The following is a 26,671-nucleotide window of genomic DNA, read 5'->3' on the forward strand; positions in this document are numbered from 1 at the left end:
CTGTATAGAATAATCTTCTAAGAGTTCTACTGATCTGAGATATTAAACAGTATCAGACACTTTATCTGAAACTGTAATTATTATTCTTTTATTATCTTATGAAAGAACTGTAGAAAAGATCTGTTAAAATCACTCAATATCTCTGATAGAATTTAATAAGATATGATAATTAACTTTACTATTAATCTCTCTAAAAGTAAAGATTATAGAAACATTCTGATTATTATAAATTAATTAAATAAAGATATAATATTAAAATCTTGTAATAAAATAAATACTGAATAAGTTATTAAAGCTTTTCTATAGAGTCTATTCTACTGAATATATAAATTACTGAGATCTATAGTATCAGATCAGAGCTGTTAATTTATAAACACTCTTTAAACAAGAATCTATCAAGTTCTCAAGATTATATACTATCTATCAACTGTTTATTACTCTGAAATTAATAGTATATTAGAATAGATAATTCAGACTGTAAAGAATTATCTTTATAAGTTCTATAATTATTTATAAGATAACTGATATAATCTTCTTCTATATATAGAGATTACTATTAATAATCAAGATACTATTTTAATAGATATAAGTCTGTTCTTTCTTACACATGATTATTATATAAAGATATTAAATCTTTTAGAGATTATACAATTTATACTGAATCTCTGCAGTTTTATTCAGATTACTGATAATATAGTAATAAAACTCTAAGATACTTATAATTAAGCAGAAGTCTTCATAATGAGTATTAAACAGAATTAAGAAGATTAAATTAATATTTATTAAGACTCTATTAAATAATATAAGATAGAAGATCTGATATGATTAAATCTTAAGAATATATAAATTATATATTTATCTCATACACTAGATTATCATTATATTAGATATAAAGTGATAGAAGTTCTAGATAGTTATAACTACTATTTTAATACATTATCAGAGATTTATAATATCTTTTATACAAGCTTACTCTGTTATACTGTCACTGACTTATTCTCTTCTCAACTGACTTCTGACTAACAGCTGCCAGATATTATAGAAGAAGACAATGAGCTTAAATAAGAGATTAAGAATATTCTTGATAAGAGATCTCACAGCTGTAACTGATAATATCTTATGAAATATATCAGATATAATTATCTGATCTGAACTCTGAGTTTCATATTATTTAAAACAGCAGCTCTTTACTGATGAGAACTGCTTCTGAAAAGAGAGAACTAATGTAGTGAGCTGTACCTGATCAATGATATAGACTATTTCATTATACTTCACAGATTTCAATTACTTCATTCTTGAATATATATACTCTAATTCTCAGCCATTCTTAATCACTGATTCTCAGTTATTATAAACATGTATAGATTCTTCTGCTCTGAAGCTTCACTGCATACATCATCACATACATGTATAAATATTCACTTCAATCACTGATTCTCACACTTTCTCTTTCTTTTCTTCTCTAATGTTTTTCTCTTTGTTATATAAGACCTATCAATATAATACTGATCTATTCAGTGTAGGCCTCTTACATTCTTCATAATTTAATTGAAAAAGAGAAAATTATGATGAAACATGTTAATTCTACAGTGAACATAGCTGACAGGCTCACCAAGCCACTGGCAAAGCCTGTGTTTGAAGATTTTGTCAAAAGAATTGATTTGAAAGAGATCAGAAAGAAATGATTGAATGATAATAATAATACAGTGAATCAGTGGATTTTGCATGTATTTCTTGATTTTTACAGTTATTACTGTACAGACGCCTTTCCTAATGAGGAAATCAGGGTCTGATTGATGTAATTAATTATTATTGTGTTTTTGAAAGATTTGAGGATGGGAGAGGCCCCGGGTGGCGGCTTATAGGCCACGGCGTAGCAAGGGGGGGTGTTGGTGATTACTACACCTACCCTAGTCACGTGCCACCCCAACCTATCCATTTAGTGTAACTCGCGTAGATAGATTACACACACACAACACAACAACGTTATCCTCCAAGAAGAATGGTGAGAAGGATGGGATCGAAACACAATTATTATTGAAAAATGCAACAGCTGTGTTGCTCCAAAACCTTTACCAAGATTAGAAGATGAAAACATCAAAGTCGTATGGTCGATGGCTTTGCGGATCCGTATCCGTACCGCTTGAATCCTTGCTATTCGCCTATCTCCCCTCGGTTTCCTCTCGCTTCAATGGATCTTTCGGCTGTTCTTTCGTATTTTCTGACGCCTTCGGCAGCCGCCTTCCGCCGGCCTGCCTCACTCATAGATCAGAACCCGCGATTCAGTGCTAAAGAATGGAGCTTGCTGCCTGCTGTCGTTGATTTTTCTAAATTTTTTCCCCTTGCAGAGCTTCAATTGCGCTACCGTGTTCCACTCTTAATCCGCCTAGGCACGTTGGAGATTCGGCGACGACGCGGCTCTGAGACTTATTGGATCCTCGAATCCCACCTCCATTATGATTAATCTCCTCCTCTTCCAGCTTCGCATTGCATATTCCCCGCGACTTCTTCCATTTAAGTTTAATGGACAGCCAGTCTCTCTCCCCCTATCACATTTAGGTCGATGCCTAAGGTGGGACAAGCGTACCGTTCTACAGTTACTGGATAAGCAACTTATCTATGTCTTGTGTAGCACGTACAGCTGAGACGTTCCGAACCATTTCGCTAACTTCATATTCAACCAGACCTTCCATTTTCTAGAAAGGGGTCATCAGAGGTTCTATAGGAGGCCAAAAAGTCGCCCCCCCCCCCCCTTCCCCCAACCCCCGATTTAATTATTTCGTTTCCGGATGAAACACAAACTCAACATGATCTACATGCGGAATTTAGCAGACCTCCGGTGGCTCGTTAGAACCTATTCGACTTCGAAACACAGATTGGCTCATTGTGGGATATGCTCTCCCGATGTAGCACTGTATAGTGGTACTCAGAGGGTTTCCCGTTAGAGCACCCCTTGAAACAAATAAAGAATGCTCCGTCAACAACCTATATTGAAAGTATTTGAGACGCCATGAAGGATGCTTCAAGCTGCTTGCCAGATCAAATGATCTATGGTCCATGAACTTGCAGCGGCTACTCAACCCAAAACATCTATCAGCGAAAGACCGCTTCATTATGTGTACAAAATATGGCCAGGGACTGGCCGAGAGCAAGGGATAATTAATGAGACGTCATTCGATTTTCGGCCTTAATGAACGGATAGTGGCTTGAGGGTCCCTTCAATACTAAAAGAGCCGAGACAGGGAAACCAAGGCAAGGGCTTCAGCACCACAAACTTTGAAGGCGGGAAAGATTTTAACATACACAGAATTATAAAAAGAAAATTTCAAATGCGCATCCTGCTGTTATGAAACTACCAGAAAATATTTATGCTAGAATACCACCTGCCAATGTTGAAACCTAAAAGACACTCCTAATCACGCCCCCATGCTGTCTACCAATATCGATCAACCCCTACTAGGCGGAAGGCAATGGGAATTGACATATACCGTTCACAACGGCCCGGTAACAGGAATTATTACTTCCCACGTTATTAGGGGGGGAACAACGCTCTGCTCCTACGATCAATCAGGGAAGGCGGAATCGGACAAAGGACAAGGGATATGTCTAGTTGGGAATTACAGCGCCATGTTTATTTCTGGAGGTTTGATGGCCGTCATGACCGTCAGATAACAACATCCGCATATCAAGAGAACGCCCAGGGCAAGGTATCACTTACGCAATTGCACTGTCCGGAGGGGCACTGGCAAGAAGCACCACAAGCACAGCCACAGTCACCTATTTATCAACGTAGACATTGTTAATATGGTGCTGAATATATGAAAGATGATGCAAAATCTCTCCTGCACTTGGAGACAACAAAACGGAGCCACATGAAACAGGGAAGTTCACATACCCATGATGAAATGCGGGGTAATTGATGGAAAAAAAATCGGTTGATAACTTGGTATATCTGTAGGTATGATGTTGGATTCTGATAAAACCTTGGGGCTGACGAAGGAATAAGGAAGATAAAACAGATTCCCCGAGAAAATCTGGGATCTAGTGGTCTATTTATATGCGCGCACGAAGGAAGGACGGGCGAGCAACCTTACGACCACATGTTGCAAGGCGGGGTACAATCCCGCTAGAATATTTTAGCAATTGGTGGTTGGTTGGTCGATAAATCCCCCCAGATCCATATTAACTTGCTTGCCTTGCCCAACCCACCAAAATGCCAAAACATAATAAATCAACAAACAAATCATGCAATCATCCCATCCCGCATTCCCACACGCTCGGGCTTGCATCGGAGGGGCGCGGGTTATGCTCCTGTGTGCGCCAATCGCTGGAATCCACTTGAGCTGATGATAACTCACATTCCGGCGTTTTTGGGCCCGGAGTAGGTGGAAACTGATCCGACTCGTAGATACGTCGGGTGAGTTCTACGGGATTGGATCATTTCTCTCCCGTGTTTTAGTCGGCCGGCTTTCTACGCTTGGTTTGTTTTTTTCTTTGTGATTATATTTGTGATTATATCGACAAGTAAGATTTGAATGTTGGAGCACGAAACCGGTTACTTGGTTTCTTTCTTGGTTTCTTTCTGACACATTATGGTTTTATTTTTTAGTTTAGATCTTCATGTGGATGTTGGGTATTTAGCCCAGGGCTGACGAGTAAATACAAAGTTCATTAGGGATTCAAGGGCGATTCGTTGCTGTTGGGGACTGGCTGATACAATAGAAATAGTTTATTGTACAGTCAGCCCGATTTAAACTTCTAAAATCATGGTATACTAGAATTATTTCCCCTAGGATGGATAGGATTACCTATCTATCAAACATGGCAATGACACATCATACCGTGCCATCCAAAGTATTTAAGGAAAATCTTCACCTGTTTCATGCATCACATATCCGAAAGTATCCCCGAGGCTACCGCCGTATTCAACACTTCGCACCATCCATATCCAGAGGGCAACATCTACCCTACCGGGGTCCCACCCAACCCCACTGAAGCCCTCCTTTAAGAATCTTACCATGCCCTTATCCAGTGCGTGTTCCTCGAAGCTAATCCGCCCAAGCTCCCAATGTAGCCAATCATCAATCCTTACCCTAGTCTCCGCTCTCAACAGCCCGACACTCACGTCCACCACCTCCGGTCTCTCATCAGAGTGCCAGAAAACAGTAGCGCCACAAACGCCACAGAATTCTCTATAGACTCCGGGAGAGCTTTTATACTTCAGAGTTCCCAAGTCATCGTAGGCTAGGTTCGAGCCGTCTGATGTTTTGAAGATGTTTAACCGTGAAATAAACGCCCAACTTTGGATCGGGAAGCCAGATGCTAGCCGGCAGGAGTTGCAGGCGCAAAGGCCTGCGAGATATTTTGTGCCATTATCGCACAGCCACCATTTCACGTCATTGGGATTGGCAGCCGCCGCAGAGGGGGGTGTGGAGGAGTGGTAGGGAACCAAGACATCAGACCATGGGGACGTGGGGGAACGGGATGTGTGATTGGGGGCGGTCATGAAAAACTTGACGCCCTCGCACTGGCAGCTTGCAGCTAAGGTTTTGGTCGAAGAGGGTGCGGAGTTTGGGGATTCCTGCTGAGATTCGTTTGATTTCTGGTCACTCGTCCAGCTAGTGGGAGTGTAAATATGCTGGAGCAGTGCGGGTAGCTCCTGTGAAACATGTGTTGCGTTCCGTTCCGCTCTGAAGAACCCCTCCAGCTGGCTTGGGCAGACCGAAGATGCCTCCGTCAACTGTACTGGCTAAACACAGATGTGATATGGACTCCGTCTGAGGTCCGCTGTCTTCTATGGTTCTCCGCGCTGCCATGAATTTTGCCTCATACTCTTCGGTTCCCTTGATCTGGAGAAAGACATGGGCGCCGCATGTTCCGCAGAACCAGAGACTCGAAGTGGTATTCGACAAGGCCATTAAGATCGGGTCCTGATTGCTTGCCTTGTTTCAGAGGGACATAGGATGTGCAGAGTAGTCCTGCTGTCCGACGACAGGTATCGCAGTGGCAGAAGGGCAGCACGGATGGGCTACGCATCACTGAATCTGGTGACCAGTCCAGGATCACGGTTTGAGATGAGCGATTGCATAGACATGCAATTCGTGTCGCCATGGTCCCTTGATTCCGCACACTGCAAGTGGAAGAATGATGTGCTGCCAATGCTATTGAATACTGGGGACGAGCACGTTAGCTGTGCATGTAATCGCTTGAATATGGATAAGTTGACGAGAGTGTTTGAATGCGATATCTATTCAGGCGATGGGAGATGCAACATACCCCCTTCAGACCCACGTCATCTAGGTAAGCACGAATACGAGATATTTAGTAGTACTCCGTAGATTGCTGCTAAACATCCTTGATCCTCGAAAACGAGAGCGCTTCAAGGATTGGTAACAAGCGCAGCTTGAAATGCGCCTGCGGTGCTGCTTCACCAACGAGAAGCCAGGCCAGCCAAACGTCAGAAAGATGCTTAAAGGCCAGTGGTTAATGTATCTCCTGCAGCTAGGTGATTGCCTCTCATCCCACTAGTCCGTAAGTGCCCTTAAATAGTGGATGAGTAAATTCAATTCGCCCAAGTTTATGTATTTAGCTTCCCGCTTATGAGAGCAGGAAGATATCATCTCGAGCTGGGGGTCTGTCTTGACAGTTGGCGTTAGTGTTAAATGGCGATGAAAAGGCTTGAAGAGCCTCCAAAAGATTGTATCGATAATCAACCTTGTAATTCTCAGAGCATTATATTGCCTCGATAGTTCCTATTTTGTGTATTGGATACGATATCTTTGGAGCTGATATCAATCCACAATTTGTTTTATTATAGCTTGTTAACAGCCTTTTTCAACTTGAAGCTACTACGTCTTCGGCTATGCTCGATTTGCCTCGGAGAGACTTCGCACGAAGTTCCGGAGCAGTAATGGTGGCCGACTTTGAAACTGGAGAGACCATTCTGAGTATTTTGATAAGAACGTGGAATTAAAATTTTATTCTGGAATAACTAGCTTTCCTCGCAACAAAACAAAATATTCGCTGTCTGACGCTGTCTGATATCCATCTACTCAGTTTTGCCTCCGCTGAACATCTTGGCAAAAAATTGCTCGGCAGTCATTAATGACTTTGGCTCTCCTGGAGCGACCACGTCTTGAACAGATTTCTTAAGCGCCTTCGCCTGCTCTGCATCGAACTCCTGATTCGCGAAATATCGACCATCCGCCCATTGTGTGAATGAATACATGTCCCTAATGCTTTCGAGTGCTCTAATGCCGCCCATCGTAGGGAACTTTTCTATTTCGAGGGGAACATATCGTGATGTTTTGCCGGTAACTATGCAACTCCGAAAATAAGGGCTTCTGGTTAGCCTGTATAATTTGTTGGCATATCGCGAATGGGGCCGCACCTTTGGTAAAATCTTCAATGATCTCCTGAAATGTTGCTAGATGGCCAAATCCTTGGATGGTTTTTCCGCCCCATGTTTCTGGGTGCAGCAAAACACCATGGACAAGATCTCCGAAGTCTTCCTCGATTGCAATGTATGGAACCAATCCCGGGCCACCAACTAGAGGCTGCGAGAGTGTGACATAACCTTCAGAGTCCGTCGCGAGGGGGAATCCGCCGAACACTTCTGCAATGAATGGAGACGTGAAGTTTTCGAAGTACCAACCGGCACACACAGCTGTTACAGTTTTGAAATTAGGACTATTTCGGGCGAGCTGTTCGATTTTATTTTTGTCTGGATAAAGAGTTAGTAGGTAGGCGAAATAGAATACGGAAAATTGATACTAACTGTCCATCATATCTAGTTTGACGGCCCCTTTAGTAATTTCGTAGATATGGCCTGCTGAGCTATACACGAAATGCTCCACGCCAGCTTCGTTTGCAGCATCTACAATGACGCGACCAAGGTCCAGCTCAGTGGGTCCATTGGGATCATCAAAAGCCTTATGATTAACTGTTAGCATCTCGCATCGCCATACTCTCAATTTGAATGGTCCAATGGGCTACAGTCCTCGCAGCTCTTACCGAATCGTCGGAATTAGTATTAGCAAATACTGCCCAGCTGTCTTTAAATGCATTGGCCAAATCGTCTTTCTTAAATCCATCTACTCCCACAACCTCAACGCCAGCCTGAGCCAATTCTTTAGCTTTAGGGGAGTCAGGGTTCCGGGTGAGTCCTCGGACACGGAATGCCGCTTTGTTGCGAAGAAGTGATCTGACAACAGAACCGCCTTGGTTACCTATGGAAAACGAAGATCAGAGTCGGCCCAGTCATGAGGAATGGTAAGATGGTAAATTTCAAAAGTTTACCTGTAGCACCAAAAACAGTGACAAGTTTTGGGGACGCCATTTGATTTTGGGAAGTATAGAAATATATGGAAATAATTAATATGATTGTCGTTTTTTCACTGTAGTAGAGCTGGATCGGTGGATTCAATGGATTGATTCTCTCTTGTTTCTTGCTGATACCATCCCATTTATATATCACAAAATTCGACACCCTTTGGGTGTCTTTCGCTTTACGCACTGTCAAGGTAGGGTAGGGCTTTCTCGAAATTATTCTGCCTGAAAAGCACGACACGTTGTAGACACTGGTTCAACGCTGAATGGATATTAGGAATAGCATTCGAGAGTCTATGGAGACACGCCAAGTTTGCCGAGTGTTGGGAGGGGGGGTGGAAATTCGTATCGTGTACTCCGTATGCTTAACTCTATCTAAATCCCACTTCGCCAAGGCTGACGAAGATATCCATAGGAAAACGACGTCATGCTTCAAAACGCTGGGAATTGGCACAGAATGTAACATCTCGAATGCCTTGAAGAAAGTATGTGTGGAAGGAGGACACTTCTCTCGGTATCGCTCGCTCCGATTACCCAAACGTCCCTTTTTCGGCAAGCCGGAGTCTTGAAAGCATCATCTCGGCGCCGGCATTTTCTCTCCCGGCAAATAGGGATAGAAGATTTGGTGGTCTCGTCTGCCATTCTCCTTGACAAAGTATGAGGTACTTTTTCGCTTCACGGCGACATCATCAGAGGCAAAGGGGACTTATATTGGCACGTTCCACCCGTTGCTAATGCATGTGCCGTTCAATAACTGGCGCCAACCTTCCAACAGGTTCGTATTATTTAGGCACCACATTAATTTCAATTCCTAAAAGACTCCTGATCACGAACATCGTTGTGATGGGTAATGTCTTCGAGAAGTTAATGCAGGCTTCGCGCTTTGTTGATTCTCTGACATCCCCAGGCAACAGCATTAACATTATTTACGGCAGCATATCTGTAGCAAGCATCCCATCCACCATACGGCAAGGAACCCCGCGCTTAGATTCCACTGGCTTTTTTGCGCGGAAACTACTATCCCCAGAACTTTCTACCAAGCCGACTGACATTTGGCAGATATCGGGAAGCAGATCTCAAATACAACTTCCTTATTATATATAACTTTCCGACATCGGTGAAGAACTCAGATCGATTTCTCAGGTAAGCCCAAAACTTGCGGCCCGTGCGATTTAACAGTCGCACCACGGCCCCGCGCGCCAAGAATTTTGACAACCTGTCCAAGTGGGACCAAACCAATGGCAGGAAGAAGTGCAGGGAGTCAAGGGTTTGGAAATAGTGGCGCACAATACAGCCTTATCAATAATAATTATTAAATCTAGCTTGTCTGTTTGGGATGAAGCAAACGAACCCTAGTAGGTGATCAGAAGCTTGGGTTGCTGTGACTTTCCTTGCCAAAAGCCCTCCGGTGACGAGAGAGCCCCTCGAAGCCAAATTTGGTTGGTTGGTACTTGCACAATCTTTCTACCACATCTGCTCCGTCTGAAGGGTCATTATTGCCCTGTTCTTCCACTTCATCTCCTTGCCATCCACTCTGGCTTTTGCCAAGCTGCTACTGGGAAATGCTGGAGCCTGGTAGCGAGATTCTCAGATCAGCCTCAGATTGGGGTCTTCACGGTGAAACCAAATTTGATCATTCCGTTAAGCTAGCCAAGTAGCTGGCTGCCTCTTTAAGTAGCCAGATATACGTCAATTGTCATCGAAACCAGCTTCTCGCCGAAACCTCAAGCAGAATGACAGTGGCGGTTAGGACCGTAGTGGACAAAATGTCATTATAGTTACGTCCATTGGGACGAAATCCTGAACTTTGCATGGTTACTTCAATGGGAAGCTAAAGCGCCGCCAATAACGCTGCACGGAACATCCTTCATCCCGAATGTGGATGGCTCTCTGTGTTCAGGGCGTCGAAATTTGAGAATGTTTTGATTGAAGCGCTGGGCTGAGCCATCAGTCTTGCACAGCATGGAAACTGTTTTTAGAAGTAATTGCACCAGGCTGCAGCCCCCCACTGCAACGGGGAGTCTCTGACAATTTCAACTGCTGTTGAAGCGCGCTGGCTTAGCCAGTTAACCTTGCCTTTGCATGGCCGGATGGGTGTGGAAGTGGAGGAGAGAATCAAAAAGGCTGCTATCTGCTGTGGAAATAATAAATACAAAAGAAAAGAATGAAATTCCAAATTGTCAATAACCATTTTCCCCCAGTACAAGTCAAGGTTCAAGCTTGCTCTGGTCAAGGGATGGTGGTTGGTTGCAAAGATGGAATTTTTGGTGAAGGGGGCAGATATACATTCGACTATCTTCACCGCCTTCCTCTTTGCGAAACTGCCGTCCCCTTTCACACAAAATCCTCTCAACTTCACATCGAAAAGACTCTGTGACATGCAAAAATCCTGCGACAACGCCCTACCCTACCATCGACACGCTGTGTAGTTACACATTCCAAAGGAAATTGGGATATCGCCAGACACAAATAATCTGCCACCATGCCCCCGCAGTTCGAGTTTCGCGGGAACAGGCAGGGGGGAAGACCCCGCCAGCAACCTGAATTCACGTTTCGATCTCGGTTCCCCAAAACTTCGGCGCGACCATTATTGTCAATGTCGCAAAGAGAAACGACACCTGAACTCTTGTGTTGCCCGCAAACCACAGAGCAGAAAGCAAGAAAATTTATGTCTTTAGAAGATTTAACTGATAGCGACGAGGCAGAGATGGAGGTTTCTTCTGCAGATGAAGGGTCCCAACCTCCACGAAAGAAGCAGGTTACCGAGTCTAGCGCAGGTCCCGTTGCAAACGCCCCCAGATGGTCGAATCCGGACCCGTACACCGTTTTGCCGCCGTCTGATGAGAATCCAGTGAAGAGGAAAGACTTTGTGAAGCTGATCCGCAAGGCAAGAATACAGTCGACCCCACAACCTAAACCTGATGAGCACAATGCTGTCGTTTTGAACGATGATTTTATATCCTTTGGCATGGATGATATGGAAATGGATGAGACACCTGAAAATGCGCCCCGGGGGCCAAAAAGCTCGATGAACCAAGATGGTGACCCTGCCCTTGGCAGCAGAAAGCGAACCCATGACGACGAAATAATCGGGCAGTCCAGGCGCCCTGGCGCCGTGGGAAAGTTCTTTAATTCTGATGGATCAATACTTCTCAAGTGGAAGCCGTTCGAAGACCAGAATACGACTCCTTGGATAGATTCCTTAGGCCCTTCTATCGTCCATTTAGGATCCAGGTAAGTTAAACAGTAATTCCCTGGTCGGCATCACCACAGCTAATGCCCATTTCTTCGTCAGGCTGCACAACGAAATTCTCAGTTTTTACCACTGGGTCAAACCCAAACCTTTCGAAAATTCGATTAGGAATGACTTGATCGCGCGGCTCCAGCGTCACTTTGAAAGAAGACATTATAGCTCCCAGCTCAGGGCTTTTGGTTCATTCGCCTCTGGACTCTATCTTCCGACAGCAGATATGGATCTTGTCTTGCTCTCAAGGCAGTTCATTCGACAGGACCGCAAGGTTCTTTGTCAACGGCCACGTGAAATCTACTCGTTTGCCGCATATCTCAAAGATCTCGACATCGCTGTGCCGGGATCCGTTGAAACCATTGCTCATGCTAAAGTCCCTATTATCAAATTCGTAGACAGGCTTACCGGCTTGAAAGTTGATTTGTCATTCGACAACTCCACTGGGATAGCAGCGAACGAAACATTTCAGGTTTGGAAATCTCAATTTCCCGCCATGCCTATCATTGTCTCCGTGATAAAGCAGTTTCTGCTGCTCCGCGGCCTCAATGAGGTACCAACTGGTGGTTTGGGTGGATTCTCGATCATTTGTTTAGTCACTAGCCTCCTCCAGCACCTCCCGTACAGTGGTGCAGAACCTAATCTGGGCGGTGTTCTCATGGACTTCTTCGATTTCTATGGTAATAAGTTTGATTCCAGGAGAGTCGGCATACAGTTCGACCCGCCCGGCTATTTCGATAAGGTATCAACCAATGTCCCCTGTCAAGTCTATGTAAACTAACCGCTCTCTCGCAGAAACTCCTTGGCGTCTATCAAGCAAACAAGCAACAGCGACTTGCAATTATGGACCCTAACAACCCTGATAATGACATCTCTGGAGGAACAAAGGAAATTCCACTAATTTTCAGGGCCTTTGCGGACGCTTATCAAATTCTTAAGCAAGATATGGTGCAAGCGGCTTTCTTCCCGCAGAAACGCATGAATAGCCTTCTAGGCTCGATTATCGGGGCGAACTATGAATCATACGACCGTCAGCGCACACATCTGACTAGTCTATGTGAAACTGATCCTCGATTTGCACACTTCTTCCAGCCTCCTCCCCCGAATAGCCCTCCACCAGAGGCGCCCGCGACACCTCCCCCACCTCCGCCAGAAGAACCGGGGACTGTGGCTGCAAGAGGGACCGAGCACAATAACTCATCACAAAATTCCAAGCTATCTAAAAAGCAGTCCACAGCATTAGATCGTGCCAATCGACTTAGGAAGCTTCGACCTGATTTGAAGAAAGTTCCGAAATTCGTGGCCCTCGACGCTGCTGTGAAACTGGGAGGGTACTCCTCAATTGTAGAAATGGATAGCGACTTATCCCGTAGGGGAAAGGCTCCTTTTCAGCAGTGAATCTATGCTACCGATTAAGCTTGTTGTGGACCAGTTTCATGTTTTGCAGTTTGGCAATCAATCAACGACACGTACCAGGCGTATCAGACATCTTGCCCCCAGCTCTGACTTCGTTAGATGCCCTCGAGTCCTTCTCGGGATTATGTGGGCGGCTTTCGCCTACCTGTGTAGGCTCTCGTGACTTATCGATTCCTTCCTTTCTGTTATTCAAACTCTTTTTCCCCCTTTTTTTCCCCCCCTTGCTTCTCTTTTCCCCCTCAAACGGCGTTTCTGTATGATTATACTGGAATGATACCCATAACTATTAACCACAGGGCAAGTGGTACCGGCAGGATGGAGGATTTTGACTTTATTTTGCTTCTCATTCATGGTTCTGTGCTGTAGCGCACCGGACGGTTTCCTTCCACTGTTATACGCAATTAACATTACATATTCTATTTCATGTTTACCGCCCTCTCTCGCATACCGCATCGCGGTCGATCATTCCTTCCCAACGCTATTATTTTTCTACACCCCAGCTGTTAGCTGGATACCAGGCTCACCCTAGTTTCAATCGACTGAGAATTTTAAGAGGACCTGAAAATACGACAGATGAAGATTTTCAGGAGTAATTGACAATTATAGATCGAGCGCCCGGTTCCGCGGACATCCTATCCGTACCTTGTTCTTCAACTCTCCCGTTCCTCCCTCTATTGAAATTACCACGGCCTCCTCGAATGAATTGGGGCGAACATGCACAATCCACGAATCTCGACGCAATGCGATTAAGGTTAAAGCCACCCATTTTCTCATCGTCTTCCACCCCCTTCTCCAGTTCGCCCCTTAGGACTCGCCAACCCCCTCTTACCTTCCTTCTCACCATATGGTTCGCTATACGCGAGCATATGGAGAGGAGTCCATAATTACTGCCGTTTCAGCCCAATTTCCTATTCGCTTCCTGCTTGCTCTCTTGAAAAACAAAAATCAGCATGATTTTTTTACGAGGAGCGGAGGCATATCATATGTATTGTTGTTCTATTCTTTTCAGATCTTTCACATATCATTGTTTTTCTTCTTTTGTTTTATTCAATTGCCATTATCATTGCATCCTAAGAAGAGAGAGAGAGAGAGAAAAAAAAACCCCCTTTTTGCGTATCTATCTTATACCACAGGGCAAAAAGAGGAAGCCGCACAAAGCCTCAAATTGATTGCCGTATCCCATCACTTCACATATTCCGAATTTGCTTCTGAATCATAGAACCATTCAACAGAAAGATAAAAAACGGAAGAGGGAAAGGCAAAAATAAACACCGCTAAACCGTTAAGCGCTTAGGAATCGGGATACTATCGTCGTTGACTGAACCTCTTTTTTTTTTTTTTTTTTTTTTTTTTTTTCCTTCGCTCTAGCCCTCCCCTTTTACTTGTTTACGCAGATGTTTCTCTATTTTCAGGAGCCATTCATTAGTCCTCGTTTTCTGATCCTGCCCTTTCACCACATTTCCCCTCCACTCCCCCGAAGCGAAGGAAGAAAACGAAAGAAATAACACTCTCAAGCGGAGACCATCAAAAACAAAAGTAACTATTAACTATTACTTACAACAGGATCACAAAAACAACCACCCTCACAATCCTTCGCACTTCCGCATTTGGTCTCTTTGCTCTGGCAGCGGTTATCGAGCGCCATCTATTTTTCACACACATTTAGTCCCGACGTCATCTCTCTCTTGAGCGCCGTACTCTCCCCAGATGTTCGTTCCCTGGGTGGGGATCATTTGAGACGGCTTGATTCAGCATTGCTAAAGAAACAAAAAAGAAGAGACTCACAGCAGTATCCCGTCTAGCCGGGCTCCTCATATCTTCTTCCCCCATGATCGGACTCGCCGTCACAACCCCGACAAAGAGAGCAGCAAGTACCCAGGTGAACTTCATATTCGCGGAAATTCCTCTTGATTCTGGGGCCGGCGGGTATAGTATATAGTCAAAACTAGTTAGGGCACGTCAATTTAATAGCCAGACGGGGGGGGGGGGGTGGCGCTTCCGCCTTCTTGGGGGGAAAACATAAGGGTTAAAAAACAAAACCCCGAGGAGGTAAAAGGCACAGTAACATGTATAAATCATACCTGTTGTCTTCTTGTCTTGTCCCCTCTATTCAGGAGATAGAATAATAGGGTCAAAACCCCAGAGACAATGTAGATAACTAGACTAGGCGCAGCTGATCTTCAGAAACAACGTGGGACTTTTGTGTGTCTGAGGATGGATCCGGGGAACCATCAAGCATATATAAATAGGGGCCGGGAAGGGGGGAGATCTCGCCGCGGGAAAAAAAGGAAAAAAAGGAAAAAAAGGAAAATTTTACCTGGATGGTCATAGACAAGTGAAACTACAGACTATAAATGTCGTCACAGGCAGGGTAAACAGCATATAAACTTATATACGGAGTATACATACATGCATCGAACACGTCCATCTTCTCATCTCATCTCATCTCGCACAAGCGCGGTAAGCCACGCTCAGTTCTCAAACGGACACACAAAACAAAACACAAAACACAAAACACAAAACACAAAAACCAAGAAAAAGAAAAAGAAAAAGAAAAAGAAAACAAAATTGCAAAACGCAAATCAAATCCACAAGCAGCTCCCTCCCACCCACGAGCGAGTGGCGCAGATCTGCACCAAGCGCGAACAAATTCCAAGTTGTCCCAAAACGTCATACTATACTCGTAGCCTCTTTTTTGGCCGTGTGCGCGAACGCGATGTGCTACGTGAGAAAATAATAAGTTAAGTAACTAGTTAGTTAGCAGGCATGATTAATTAACTATTAACTGTCCTCTGTTCTGATGGAGTCTGATTCTCGCTGTTCTTGCTGTTGAGACCCCCCCCCCTTTTTTCGCTGCTCACCGCCGTTGTGATTTTCCATCAACTAATAATTATCCCATTCAATCACTGATGTTTATGTGTACAGCGTATGCGAGCTCAAGCAAGTCAACTGGGGGAAAAGCAAGCTAAATAAGCTAAAGAAATTAGTAGTTGTTTACTTGAAAGTAGTTAGTTATTATTCAGGATTCAACAGCCAGCTTCTTTTAGGAGTGAGTTGTCAGCCAGCCAGATTATTTTATTATTACGCTGTACTAACTACTCACTCGACTTTGCAGCAGCAGATAGAAGGATTTTCTTCTCCTTTTCTTTCCGCAGAAGAGAAGCCTTCTCTTGTTTTATGTTTTATTTAACCCGGGAAACCCAGGTTGTGTTGGGTTGTGTTGGGTTGTGGTGGGTTGTGTTTTGCCCCTTTTCCCACACACCTTGCTTGCTTCGGCGATTTCTTCTTCTCTTCTTTTCTTTTTTCATCACGCCCGTCACACAGCAGATCGAGCTATGGGAATCCGAAACAATTGCAACCGGGGGATGATCGTCCCCGCCCCGCCCAGAAAAGAATATATATATAAAAAAAATACTAATAACAAACACAGCAACGAGGCAAAGCCTAAGACGACCCTGGTATATTTATTTGGACATACCACAGTCCACAACCAGATAAATATCCCACGGACAACGAAGCAGGCATGGAAGTTTGAAACCATGAACGAATCCCAGATTCCCTCCTCCAATCGCCTCAGTTGGCCCAAGATTTCAATATCAACAGGCAACGGGGAGTCACAGTCCTGGTTGGTCGTTGGTTCCGCAGTGGCAGTCTCAACGCGATACATAGCTAACATATCCTGTTTCGCGGTGAAGGGTAGACAGATAGATAGTCTATCGTTTGATCGTGCCCATTCGCTGCCAAGGGATAAAGAAGACTTCATGATTTTTTATTTTATTTTTCCTGCTGAGGAAAAAATATGGAGTCAAGTCCCAAACCTACCTTTCTGGCATCCTTGTTCCAAGCTTGCCTTGCAAATCATGATTACAGACTTCACAGTATTTCCCTTCTACTTCTTCGTCTAGCATATCCATGGATACCGTGGATGTTTCACAACCTCGAAGTTGTACGTTTTGGCCATGGCATAGGTGAATGCTTCGAAACAAAGCGATTAGCTCCAGCTGGTGGCACAAAGACTGCAATTGTTTCTATCTAGTTATTATTATTAACGGCTGTCGCCTCCGTATAAAAGCTACCTAAAAAAGAAATTAAGAAAGAGCAAAAATAATGACAGGCATGCGCAATTTGGGTGTAAAAACCCAGCAGTTCTGCCAAACATGTGGGATAATCTGATAACGAACTGTACGCCCCAATTAAAAACAGAACGAAACCGACTAGCAGGAAACAACGAATGAATGAATAAAAAAAAAGGGGGGGGGAAGGGGGGGGGATATTATAAGCGAAAGAAACACAGCGGGGGAAGAAATCAACCTATTAACAAAAATGAGCGAAAGTGGTAAGACAGCATCTAATATCGCTTTGTTCCAAGGCACTATACACATAGAAGTCGTCAGCTAATGCTTGAGTGGAATAGCAATCAGAAAATGTTCTGGGCTACATACCAGGAATTAAGCCTCGAAAATCGTCTTCGAGAACACGCCACTCAATCGCAATCCCAGAAATATGCTCCCTTATCCGTACCGAACGCCTGATTAACCGGAGTTTCCGATATTATGTGTATACGCACTGTTCGGGTTTGATCCATCCCAGTGAGGAAAGATGCCGGAAATGATCATTGTAGGAAGCGCTCCCGGGAAATCCACGCTTGCGCGTTTTCGTACTACTCCGGTCTCCCCACATCCGCCAACCCCTGAGTCTCCTCCTGCGATCGCCGCATTGACCGAACCGGCGACTGCCCTTGCGGGGGGGAAACACGTCGGCCGTTTCCTTTGGATTTACACTCCGGGCATTTATTGGTGAGGAGGAAACGCCAGGCCATTGTTACGAAAAACCAGAAGCCCCGAGGTGTTTCTGGGTCCCGTTTCTTTAACCAGTAAGCCCACCTGGTTGGTAAAATACTACGGCATTCCTTGCACAAACGATAGGATCTCCCATTCCGAGCTGGATCTAATTCTGGAGCGTTAGCAAGGAAATAGTACCTGCTACTGAACATGCGCGGAGGCGTACCATCGACCATTTCATCCCTAGATGCAGGAGAAGTGCCCCTTGGGGGTGAATAACCAGGCAAAACCTCAGCTGCATCATTGCCTGGTGTGCTAGTGTTATTAGGCGCGGGTGGAGAGGCAACACGGCCATTTGCTGGAGCTGGAGCCGGAGCTGGAGCCGGAGTCGGAGCCGGAGTTGGGGCTGCAGCGGCCGCGTTTTCAGCCATGCTTGCAGCTACAGACAGCTGTGTAGCACGTAGCTATAAGGCTAAGTCCGATATAACGAAATGGACCACTTCCTTGTTTTCTACAGCCAATACCCTCGTCGAGAGCAGTACTGTGTTGAGCCTGTGAGAAAGCGTCATCAGAGAAATGAGCAATAAGGCTCCCTCTATCCCTCTCCAATAACCCAAATATGGGTAGTGGAGGAGCCATGTTTTCATCTGTTTCCAGCATCCAGCTCGCCTCCCATCACGCGTTGCACTGCATCTCTCCGGACTTTTAAGGGGGATATAACTTACTTGGAAATCGTCAAGACGCTACGAATCTCCAAAATCGGGCAACTGGGCGCCGCTGCCGCCGCTGCAGCAGCAGCTCTGTGCAATGGAGGAACAAACAATATGCAGACAACTATATTGCAGTATATAAATGTCAAGATACAGATTTAACGAACGTGCTATACGATACGGCTGTGGGTGTTGTTGTTTTTGTTGCGATTGGGAGTTGGAGAATTGCGGAGATAAACAATCTATTTCCTATGTCTATGCATCGCGCCTTCTTCCGGTTTATCCATGGATTCCTGCGGCAGTTGCGACGGGCATGAAGACCTAGAAAGGTAAATAAGGAAGGCAGCACATCCCTGCTGTGTTTACCGATCGCTCGGTCACGCCTGCCAGATATCGCAAAAAAGAGATTCCTTGGAAGGTGCGGAGATGGCGAAGATAGAAACAGCAAAAGACAATATATGTAACGTGAGGGAGATCATTCAACAATCTGTGAAATTGTATGTTGAACAGAGAAGAGACTCCATATATTGATGGATAAGCGGGTCGTTTCTTTAGTCTGTAAGTCTGGCTCTCCGACAAGGTAAATAATTTATGTAACTGAATTTAAGCAAATTTTCTGTACGGTGTGAGAATTGGGTTGTTGTAGTCGTATCGCACGTCGCTGGACGAATTTCGACGTACATGAAGGTAGTAAATGCATGTCCTACAATGCCACTTAAATAAGACTTGAAGTCATGGGAGAGCAACCAAAAAGCAAGATAAAAAGCGAGTCGTCTACCCATAAAACAACGGAGAGAGAAGAGGATTATCTCAAAAAATAAAATGCGTCGTATGACGCTTGTATACCAGAAATGAGTGGGTGCGCTAAGGATGGCAGCAAGAAGAGAGAATCAAATAACCAAGCATATCATTTATTCATCAATTAGCCGCCCTAAAATAGCCAAGTTAACGGAAAACGCGCTTTCATTTGACAGCTGGCTCCAATGGAGGTGTAAGCAGTCTGCCCTCCAAGTCCTTCATATCAATATCTCCTTCGCCTGCATCCGTCGTAGCGATCCCTTTTCCTGCCAGCTCGTCCATGTCGTCAGGGTGTTCGGGAGGGATATTTACAAAGCCTTCTTCCGGACTCGCCCAAGTATAATTTACCCACTCCGGTCCGAGAATCTCGCGAATTCCCTTGGTGAGCTTTAAAATGCGTTGTCGTCTACCTCGAGACCACTTACGATCGGTAATATCACCGCACGGAGTGAGAATGGCGGGGGGTTTAGAGGTGCCTATAAAAGGTGACGGATCAATGTCGTCGCCGTCGTCCGTTGTCGCATTTGTTCCTTCCGGGAAGTATCCAACCTCTTCGGAGGGGACAGCATCGTCATCATCATCATCATCCCCTTGATCCTCAAGCCCATCGACAATGCTTTGCCACACACGAAGAGTTTCATTCAACTCATCGATATTGCTCACACCTATGACACTAACACCTAGCCGTCGTCCAACACCAACGGTAGCAGCGGAGATGAATCCCGGATCAGCATCTGGGGAAGGTGCAAGTGGCGGCCCAAGAGCACCGACACATGAGCCCTCGCGCAACCATGACTCGAGCGCATATCGTATAGCAACAACTTCGATTTTCTCTCCCTGCTGCTCTACCCATTCGCTTGCCGTATGTATAGCTTTGCGCAGTCCATCGAGCGCAGGATGGAAATCACCCATACTTCCGATAGGGACGCCTTTACGTCTTAAAAGCCCCATTCCTAACGGGGAGGCGTTGGGAACCACATCGACTCCCGCAGCAACAAGACGCGGTAGGCCCTCCAGAGCAAGCTTTGTGTTCTGCAACGTAAAATTGGCGTAAGACATCACAGCGTCCAGCGGCTCACCAGTCCTTTCCAAAATCATTTCTGCCAGCGAGCACAAAACGTCCACAGGGTACCCTGATATTCCGACATAACGGATTGCCCCCTCAGTATCCCGTATTCTGCGCAACTCCACAACCGCACCTACGACTTCTTCTGGCGAAACAAACTCGACATCATGGCAGTATACGACGTCTAGGTAAGAGGTATCAAGGCGGGATAAGCTACGCTTTATGCTTTTTCGTATCCATACCGGTGAATAATCGAAGGATTGCGCTGCGACTCGACCAACCTTGGTAAGCAGGCGGTAGGTGTATCTTGGAAAATTGGAACGAGCGAAGCTAGTGGAGAGAGCACGTCCCAGTAATTCTTCCGCTGGACCGTAGTAAGGAGACGTGTCAAAAGCCCGAATTCCCGCAGACAATGCGCGGTGGACTATCGCGGTCGTGGGAAGTGCATATGGGTCAGCATTGTACTGTGAGGAAAAAGTTGCAGTTCCGAAAACGAGCGGTGGTAGATCCGCAGATAGCGGTACAGAAGGCTTCCCCATAGCCCTTCAGCTTAAAGGGTAATCTGTCTGATAAAAACGAAGAGGCGGTGATGAGGATGCACAATGGGCCGCCTGCAAAAAGAATAAACGAGTGTAAAGCTCAAGCCTGCATGTAAGAATGGACTGAGAATTTTTTGGTCAGAGAGGAGAGGGGTAAGGAGACGCGGAGAGGGCGAGGGGCCAAGTGATAAAGAAAATCTAAACTAACTACCCCTGATCGCCGTGGAGGAAAGAGAGCGAGTGCGAATATCCTAGAGAGTCCATGCTGGAATGTCCTTGTCCGTCCCGCTCTTGACATGGGAGGGGGGAATCGGAGTCACTATTAATAAATCGTTTTCCGCGCGGAGGCGCACCATGGAACGGGGAAAGGGTAGCTAGCCCGAGAGGGCAGGGATAGTTTTTTTGAAAGCCAAAACCAGCTCCAGAGGGGGGCAAAGGTTCTCCGATTAGTTCAGGGGAATAATCATTGATTTATTTGTCGCAATACACCTTCAAACTTCATTTTATCAAATTTCGTTAAAACAGGCGAACACACATATGCTTGTCGTGCTTTGAGGTGATCCCAACGCACCCATCCCTGCGGGCCTGGAGAGAGACATCCTCTATTGTGTAGCTCAATACGGGCCTTTTCCTTTTAGTATTTCCTGTGGCTTGTTATAGGTTTATCGCTGAGGGATTTCACAATTGAGATAGATGTCTGACGACATAGGCGTGGACCAAGATTGGGCTGTTTGGCGCCACCCTCGTCGATTTGGAATCAGAAAAACAAGTCTGGATTGTCCTCAGCTTACACAACAGGCCGATTGCGCTAGGGAAATCAATAATATGGACGCTTGAGTTAGTGAGGGGTGGTACTTCGGGGTTTGAAATGACGACACTTGGATTGGCTCGTTGATATGCCCTTCATCTGCCTGAGATTCCCTGCGACAGGCTATCTCTGGTCAGCGTGGCACTATGAAGCATTCTTGTAATGCGGGGCGAGTAACATAATCAGCCGTGCTGGTGAGATTGATAGCTTTGTGGTCGACTGGTTGCTGAGGGAAGGGTTAACATAAAGGGAGAGATGGAGGGGAGCAATGTGAGAATGGAGGCAGAGCCGCGTCCGGCATTTCAGTTGGATAATCTCGCCCCAAAAGGGTATATTTATATAGTAATGCGCTCTTGTACTGTGGTTTGCATTGGGAATCTCTCATTCATTTAGCAACTCTAACTTCTAACTTCTCCATATCAAGCAGATAGATAGTCCATCAGAGTTTCGTTCTATTCTATAAATCTGATTTCCAATTTTCGCATTCCATCGTCGCTCTCGTAACGTAGACAAGAGCTGACTGACTGGTCGCTTCTCGCGTATTCAAAGGACTCTATCACCCTCCATCCCTTGCATTGACGGTTTCTTCTTCTCTCTTCTCTTCTTCTCCTCTTACACACCCCATCGTCGCCAATACTGCAAAAATTCCAAATAGCTAATATGTATAATACATCGAACGCCAACCCCAGAAGAAAAGTCTTTCAAACAAATAAGAGTGGAGAAAATCCAGCAGGCAACATATGGATGGCAGAGCAACAAGGGAGGAAAATCTCTCCTCTCATGATTCGTCCACAAGATCGCCACGCTGAAGAGCAAAAAGGGATATTGTATACAAAGGTGCGCCATACCTTCCAATACCATCGTGTGGAAACAGTCGTCAAACGTTTCGGCGGTATCCAAGATATAACAGGACCGTCTGTGTCTGTCGTTTCGTCAACGCTTCACAAATGATACCGATAGGACCGGAGGGAAGTAGGCTAGTTGAAATAAAAATGAAATGCGGTATCGTGCGTTGGGAGCAAAACGCTAGACGGAAAAGGGAGGATGAGAGGCACAGAAGCCGAACAATAGGCCTTAAAGGAGGGGGAAAAAAGCCGAAGACGCCTGTGCTATGCAATAAAAACTAGAAACAGTGGCGATATATATCAACAAGAAGTATTTTGTGCGGTGGCTGTAGTCGACACCATAACCGAACTCATATATCCAAGCAGGTCGCTGGGATCTGTCGAAACGTCCGCGGAATGGAGCTGGATACGTCGAAACGGGTGGGGCGAGGCGTTATTGTGTATAAGGTCACCGATCCTTATAAACCTTAGGTTTCCAACCCTCCTTCACTTCTTTGTCCATAGCAGCCTTCCGTTCGGCTTCTCGAACCTCCATCTCAATCCGCTCGCGGGCTCGAAGGATTTTGCTTTGTAAGTAAAAGCTCCCTCCCTTCTTCGGGTCATTTGCATCGAACAGCTTCTTGAAACGTTCCATTGTGTGTTCCAGGTTTGTCTCGCCGCCCATTGGCGGCTTCACATTTAGGATCTTGCAGGCTTCGTCGAGGGTAAGACCAGAGGAGGCGAAATTGTTTGATGCAGTTCCGTCGCTCTTTTGCGCCTGGGCTGCATATTTCGACGCGGCTGAGGCTTGCTTGTATGCTTCCGCAAAGGCTCTTCCAAAGACCCGACCGCCCGTGAGGACTATCTGGGCTACAATCCGGTGCGCCTGGAGATAGACAGACTTGTCAGTAAACTTGAGTTTGGTCGGGAGGCAAGGGAAGCTGGGGTAGAAAAAGAAAAGTGCTGGGAAGAATTAAACATACCATCCCAATTTCTTCCCAGAACTACTCAGTTATGAGAATAGTTCTTCCAACTTCTACTTCCCGAAAGATCACTATTAGCGAGTAAGGGCGCGAGAGCGTGGATAGCGGTGTTCAACAAGATGGAAAATGTCGTTGCCGGTTTGGTGGTGGAAAGATTTCTTGCCAGAGGAAATTTCAAGGCCTAATCCGGTTTAGCTCATTTGCGACAGCCGCTTTGCTGTTTTGAGTTTAGAGCACAAACTTAGCTAGGAGGTAGCCTTGGCATCAAAATAAGCCAACTCCAACAACCAACTCTCGCCTCTTTGTATGGCTATTACCAGCAGTACAATGGGTGATTTGTCCCATTCTCTCCGGAAACAATGTCCTACGTTTATGATTGACGGGGTTTTCTGGAGTGTATACTCCTTGGGAATTTCTCTTTCATGATGAACCCTCGAGTTTCAACTGCCTTGGGTCTTGTGTAGCTACCAATGGTGGCAATTCTCAATGAAACAGTCACCATAAGGAATTGTATATTTTTGATGGATGATGAAGCTCCTTGCAGTGGCATATTTCTTTGTCGGACTATTATCTTATAGAGAAACATAAAATTTAGTTGGTTTATGGGATCCCGTCAGGCAGCCTATTTCTAGGGGTCTCTTACATAACATCTCACACTTTCATTGAAAGGTGATCAGCGCAGGATGCAGGTTCCCATAGGCAGCATGTTTCTATAGGACTCTTTCTATAGATAATGCTAAAGAATTTATGCGTTCCATGAAGGCCCCTAAGGTGGCGTACCCTTTGGGGATGTTCGCACTCGCGAGGATCCCCAAGAGTTTCCCTTCGGCGGCTACTCCTTCCAGTACTACCAGGATATATAAAGGGTATATATAGCCCTTTAATATCATTGAGACTCTTAGCGCTCTTTTGACTTCTCCATCGTCCTCAATTGTGTTTTGCGCGGTTGATCCTTGTTCATTACTTGCAGTCATTTTTTATTATTCGTCCTTCCGTCCTTCGATATCAACTCCGCCTACTGGAATTCACCACAATGTCTTCGTTCTTGTCTAGGACGAACACAGACGGGGGAGAAAAAGTGACCCCCTCAGAGGCTGAAAGCAAAAAGGAGGTCAATCCTGATTGTGAAAGGAATGCTTTTTACACATCTAAATTCAAGTCACTCCCATCCGAATTCTTATGCAAGATCACGAAAGCTCATGTTGAGGTTGTCCAGTGGCGCCTGGGAAGGGCCGACCCGGGGACCCGCCCACCGTGGTGGCCTGAAAGCGTAGATTATGCCGACGTGGATAAGTTGAGTGAAGAGAGTATGAAGTCAACCGATCATTTTTTTTTTTTTTCAATGTCCTCGACTGGCCTCGCATGTATGCTGATTGGCAGCAGGTCGCGTCGTCGTTAACGCCCACATATTTTCCAACCTTAGGATTAAAGGAGAGGAGCTCGAGGGCCCATTTAAACGAATGCCGAAAATACCCAACGAATGCGAAGCCGTAGAAGATCTCAGCAAAATATATGAAAAGAAGAAGTCGGAAAGCTAATCAAAGAGGAAACCTTGGTAAGTGAAATGAATTTTCCCATTCAACATTTTTGATATCACTATATTAATTACTCTCAATTAGATGAGTCCGCCGAAGCGTGAACCAGACAATAAATTCGGTAGTTTGGCAACTGAAGAGATTGATGGGACTGGGATGGTAATCGGATACTTGCAGTCCCCTTTTTCTTTTCCTCCGAAGGAGGATTTCTTTGCAGGATAATATATAATTAATACGAGGCATGCTTATCTCAACTTAGTTGAATATCAATTTCATTTTTCCACCCTGAGCTCTTCTTTGCTTGTATTTTGATAAAAAAGATCGTCAGACGCACATGACAGGAGACGTGAAGGTTTGGTTGGTTTCACGATACTTGGGCGAAGGGCATGAAGGATGAAACAGTTCCACCGGCAGGGTATGTCCGTTCTGTTACGCAAGTCACTGACCGCAGAGTTATTGGGTGGGTAACTGCCATATGTACATTACATGTACATCAATGACAACCATGAGGCTTTGAATTCTATATCAACCTATATACAATGGCCCACCCAAAAAAATTGACCTGTTGCTTCAATAAGATATTCCTTGTCACAGTCCTACTTGTCTTTGAGCTCATCAAAAGGCCCCTTCAGATCACGGAGAGAATCTCGAAGCTGATTTGTAAATTTTGCTAGCTATAGTAAGCAAACGGAAAAAAGATTCATACATGATTGGGCCTTACCATCGAAAGTCCCGTCCAGTGTGATGGTATGAGTAGCTCCAAAGGTATGGAGAGTGGCAGGGCTTGTATTGGCATCAGACTGGCGTGGAAGGTCCTGAGGAATTACAAGCCGAGGATATGGTAACGATTCTAGAAACTTGGGTGTTATTCAGGAAATGCAGAATTGCCCACATGACTTCTTACCATGTGCAAAGTATCGAGAATCATGATAGAAAGTTAGGGGACACTGGTCTGAGTCTCTCGCCAATGAGTGGATGCCTGCTCGGAAAGCATAACCAGTTTCTTTTGGGAGCATTGTGAAAGCCTCGTGGGCATGCCCCAAATCAACATTGACATTCTGTGTCACCAGGGATCCTTTATAGTCAAGGGTGATAAATTCTGCCAGCTTGGTATGTAGAGAGCGATAGATGCAAGCGCGCCTGGTTGTGAAATTAGATAGTTGTTTCAGTATGGAAGTAGGGAACTGCATGATGTCAAAGATTACAGTGAGGAGATGGTTCAAAGTTGGGTTTTTAGATTGGGAGCGCAGGAATATTTATCCACGCGGCGTATTTATTTATTTACGCTGCGTAGACAAAATGTTGATGGTCTTTCTGTAACATTATTTATTATCTCAGTAAACTCAGCCACTCCACTCCGAGCTAACTCAATCCGAACTACTGCTACTTTCTGTCAAGTCCTGCTAACATCTGAGTCAATCAACTGTCACAGGGCTTACACTAAATCTAAATGAGATATTCTCAGCAAACTCTTTACAGAGCATCTGAGAAAAAATGATTTCTGTTTATTAGTAATATAAGAATAATTTACTCTAATTATAATATTTAAGATAGAATTACTGTGTAATATCACTTATAGATCATTTCTCTATTATTTTATAGAATTAATTTTTCAATTTTCTATTAATTGATATAATTT

At 44.9% G+C, this 26,671-nt stretch overlaps 10 protein-coding genes across 11 annotated transcripts; 2 read left to right on the forward strand and 8 right to left on the reverse strand.

Annotated features, from left to right (window-relative positions):
- Nucleotides 1-2,327: 2,327 nt before the first annotated feature.
- Nucleotides 2,328-2,693, reverse strand: BDBG_07052 (uncharacterized protein; the record flags this gene model as incomplete). Its single annotated transcript, XM_031722917.1, has 2 exons — nt 2,328-2,546; nt 2,640-2,693. 2 exons carry the CDS (start codon nt 2,691-2,693, stop codon nt 2,328-2,330), a joined length of 273 nt encoding a protein of 90 aa, XP_031579949.1.
- A 58-nt stretch (nt 2,694-2,751) lies between these two features.
- Nucleotides 2,752-6,317, reverse strand: BDBG_07053 (DUF636 domain-containing protein). Its single transcript, XM_031722918.1, has 4 exons — nt 5,833-6,317; nt 3,896-5,740; nt 3,719-3,777; nt 2,752-3,637 (listed from the first exon to the last, which is right to left on the reverse strand). The coding sequence occupies exons 1-2, from the start codon at nt 6,109-6,111 to the stop codon at nt 4,859-4,861; spliced, it is 1,161 nt and encodes a 386-aa protein (XP_031579950.1). The 5' UTR covers nt 6,112-6,317; the 3' UTR covers nt 2,752-3,637; nt 3,719-3,777; nt 3,896-4,858.
- A 521-nt stretch (nt 6,318-6,838) lies between these two features.
- BDBG_07054 (uncharacterized protein) lies at nt 6,839-10,567 on the reverse strand. Its single transcript, XM_002622497.2, has 5 exons — nt 8,299-10,567; nt 8,014-8,228; nt 7,778-7,931; nt 7,391-7,723; nt 6,839-7,317 (listed from the first exon to the last, which is right to left on the reverse strand). Exons 1-5 carry the CDS (start codon nt 8,336-8,338, stop codon nt 7,049-7,051), a joined length of 1,011 nt encoding a protein of 336 aa, XP_002622543.1. The 5' UTR covers nt 8,339-10,567; the 3' UTR covers nt 6,839-7,048.
- Nucleotides 10,172-13,825, forward strand: BDBG_07056 (DNA polymerase sigma subunit). The gene is made up of 3 exons (XM_002622499.2): nt 10,172-11,562; nt 11,624-12,314; nt 12,368-13,825. The coding sequence occupies exons 1-3, from the start codon at nt 10,811-10,813 to the stop codon at nt 12,968-12,970; spliced, it is 2,046 nt and encodes a 681-aa protein (XP_002622545.1). The 5' UTR covers nt 10,172-10,810; the 3' UTR covers nt 12,971-13,825.
- A 2,062-nt stretch (nt 13,826-15,887) lies between these two features.
- BDBG_07057 (uncharacterized protein) lies at nt 15,888-16,664 on the reverse strand (the record flags this gene model as incomplete). The annotated part of the gene is made up of 2 exons (XM_002622500.2): nt 15,888-15,953; nt 16,467-16,664. The coding sequence occupies 2 exons, from the start codon at nt 16,662-16,664 to the stop codon at nt 15,888-15,890; spliced, it is 264 nt and encodes an 87-aa protein (XP_002622546.2).
- Nucleotides 16,665-17,648: 984 nt separating this feature from the next.
- BDBG_07058 (uncharacterized protein) lies at nt 17,649-18,200 on the reverse strand (the record flags this gene model as incomplete). Its single annotated transcript, XM_031722919.1, has 2 exons — nt 17,649-17,941; nt 17,996-18,200. The coding sequence occupies 2 exons, from the start codon at nt 18,198-18,200 to the stop codon at nt 17,649-17,651; spliced, it is 498 nt and encodes a 165-aa protein (XP_031579951.1).
- Nucleotides 18,201-19,442: 1,242 nt separating this feature from the next.
- Nucleotides 19,443-20,882, reverse strand: BDBG_07059 (alcohol dehydrogenase; the record flags this gene model as incomplete). The annotated part of the gene is made up of 1 exon (XM_002622502.2): nt 19,443-20,882. The coding sequence occupies one exon, from the start codon at nt 20,880-20,882 to the stop codon at nt 19,443-19,445; it is 1,440 nt and encodes a 479-aa protein (XP_002622548.1).
- An 881-nt stretch (nt 20,883-21,763) lies between these two features.
- On the reverse strand, nt 21,764-23,651 carry BDBG_07060 (mitochondrial import inner membrane translocase subunit tim16). The gene is made up of 2 exons (XM_002622503.2): nt 23,498-23,651; nt 21,764-23,400 (listed from the first exon to the last, which is right to left on the reverse strand). The coding sequence occupies exons 1-2, from the start codon at nt 23,498-23,500 to the stop codon at nt 22,984-22,986; spliced, it is 420 nt and encodes a 139-aa protein (XP_002622549.1). The 5' UTR covers nt 23,501-23,651; the 3' UTR covers nt 21,764-22,983.
- Nucleotides 23,652-23,761: 110 nt separating this feature from the next.
- On the forward strand, nt 23,762-25,662 carry BDBG_07061 (uncharacterized protein). The gene is made up of 3 exons (XM_002622504.2): nt 23,762-24,804; nt 24,881-25,052; nt 25,117-25,662. The coding sequence occupies exons 1-2, from the start codon at nt 24,531-24,533 to the stop codon at nt 25,033-25,035; spliced, it is 429 nt and encodes a 142-aa protein (XP_002622550.1). The 5' UTR covers nt 23,762-24,530; the 3' UTR covers nt 25,036-25,052; nt 25,117-25,662.
- On the reverse strand, nt 25,069-26,349 carry BDBG_07062. Of its 2 annotated transcripts, none has more exons than XM_002622505.2 (3): nt 25,937-26,349; nt 25,754-25,882; nt 25,069-25,702 (listed from the first exon to the last, which is right to left on the reverse strand). In XM_002622505.2, exons 1-3 carry the CDS (start codon nt 26,220-26,222, stop codon nt 25,629-25,631), a joined length of 489 nt encoding a protein of 162 aa, XP_002622551.1. In that variant the 5' UTR covers nt 26,223-26,349; the 3' UTR covers nt 25,069-25,628. The 2 variants fall into 2 exon arrangements, with proteins under 2 accessions (XP_002622551.1, XP_031579952.1); XM_031722920.1 differs by having other exon boundaries at nt 25,069-25,685; nt 25,937-26,319.
- Nucleotides 26,350-26,671: the final 322 nt, after the last annotated feature.

The sequence above is a fragment of the Blastomyces gilchristii genome, assembly GCF_000003855.2.
Source record: "Blastomyces gilchristii SLH14081 genomic scaffold supercont1.17, whole genome shotgun sequence".
In the NCBI taxonomy this organism is placed as follows: Eukaryota; Fungi; Ascomycota; class Eurotiomycetes; order Onygenales; family Ajellomycetaceae; genus Blastomyces; species Blastomyces gilchristii.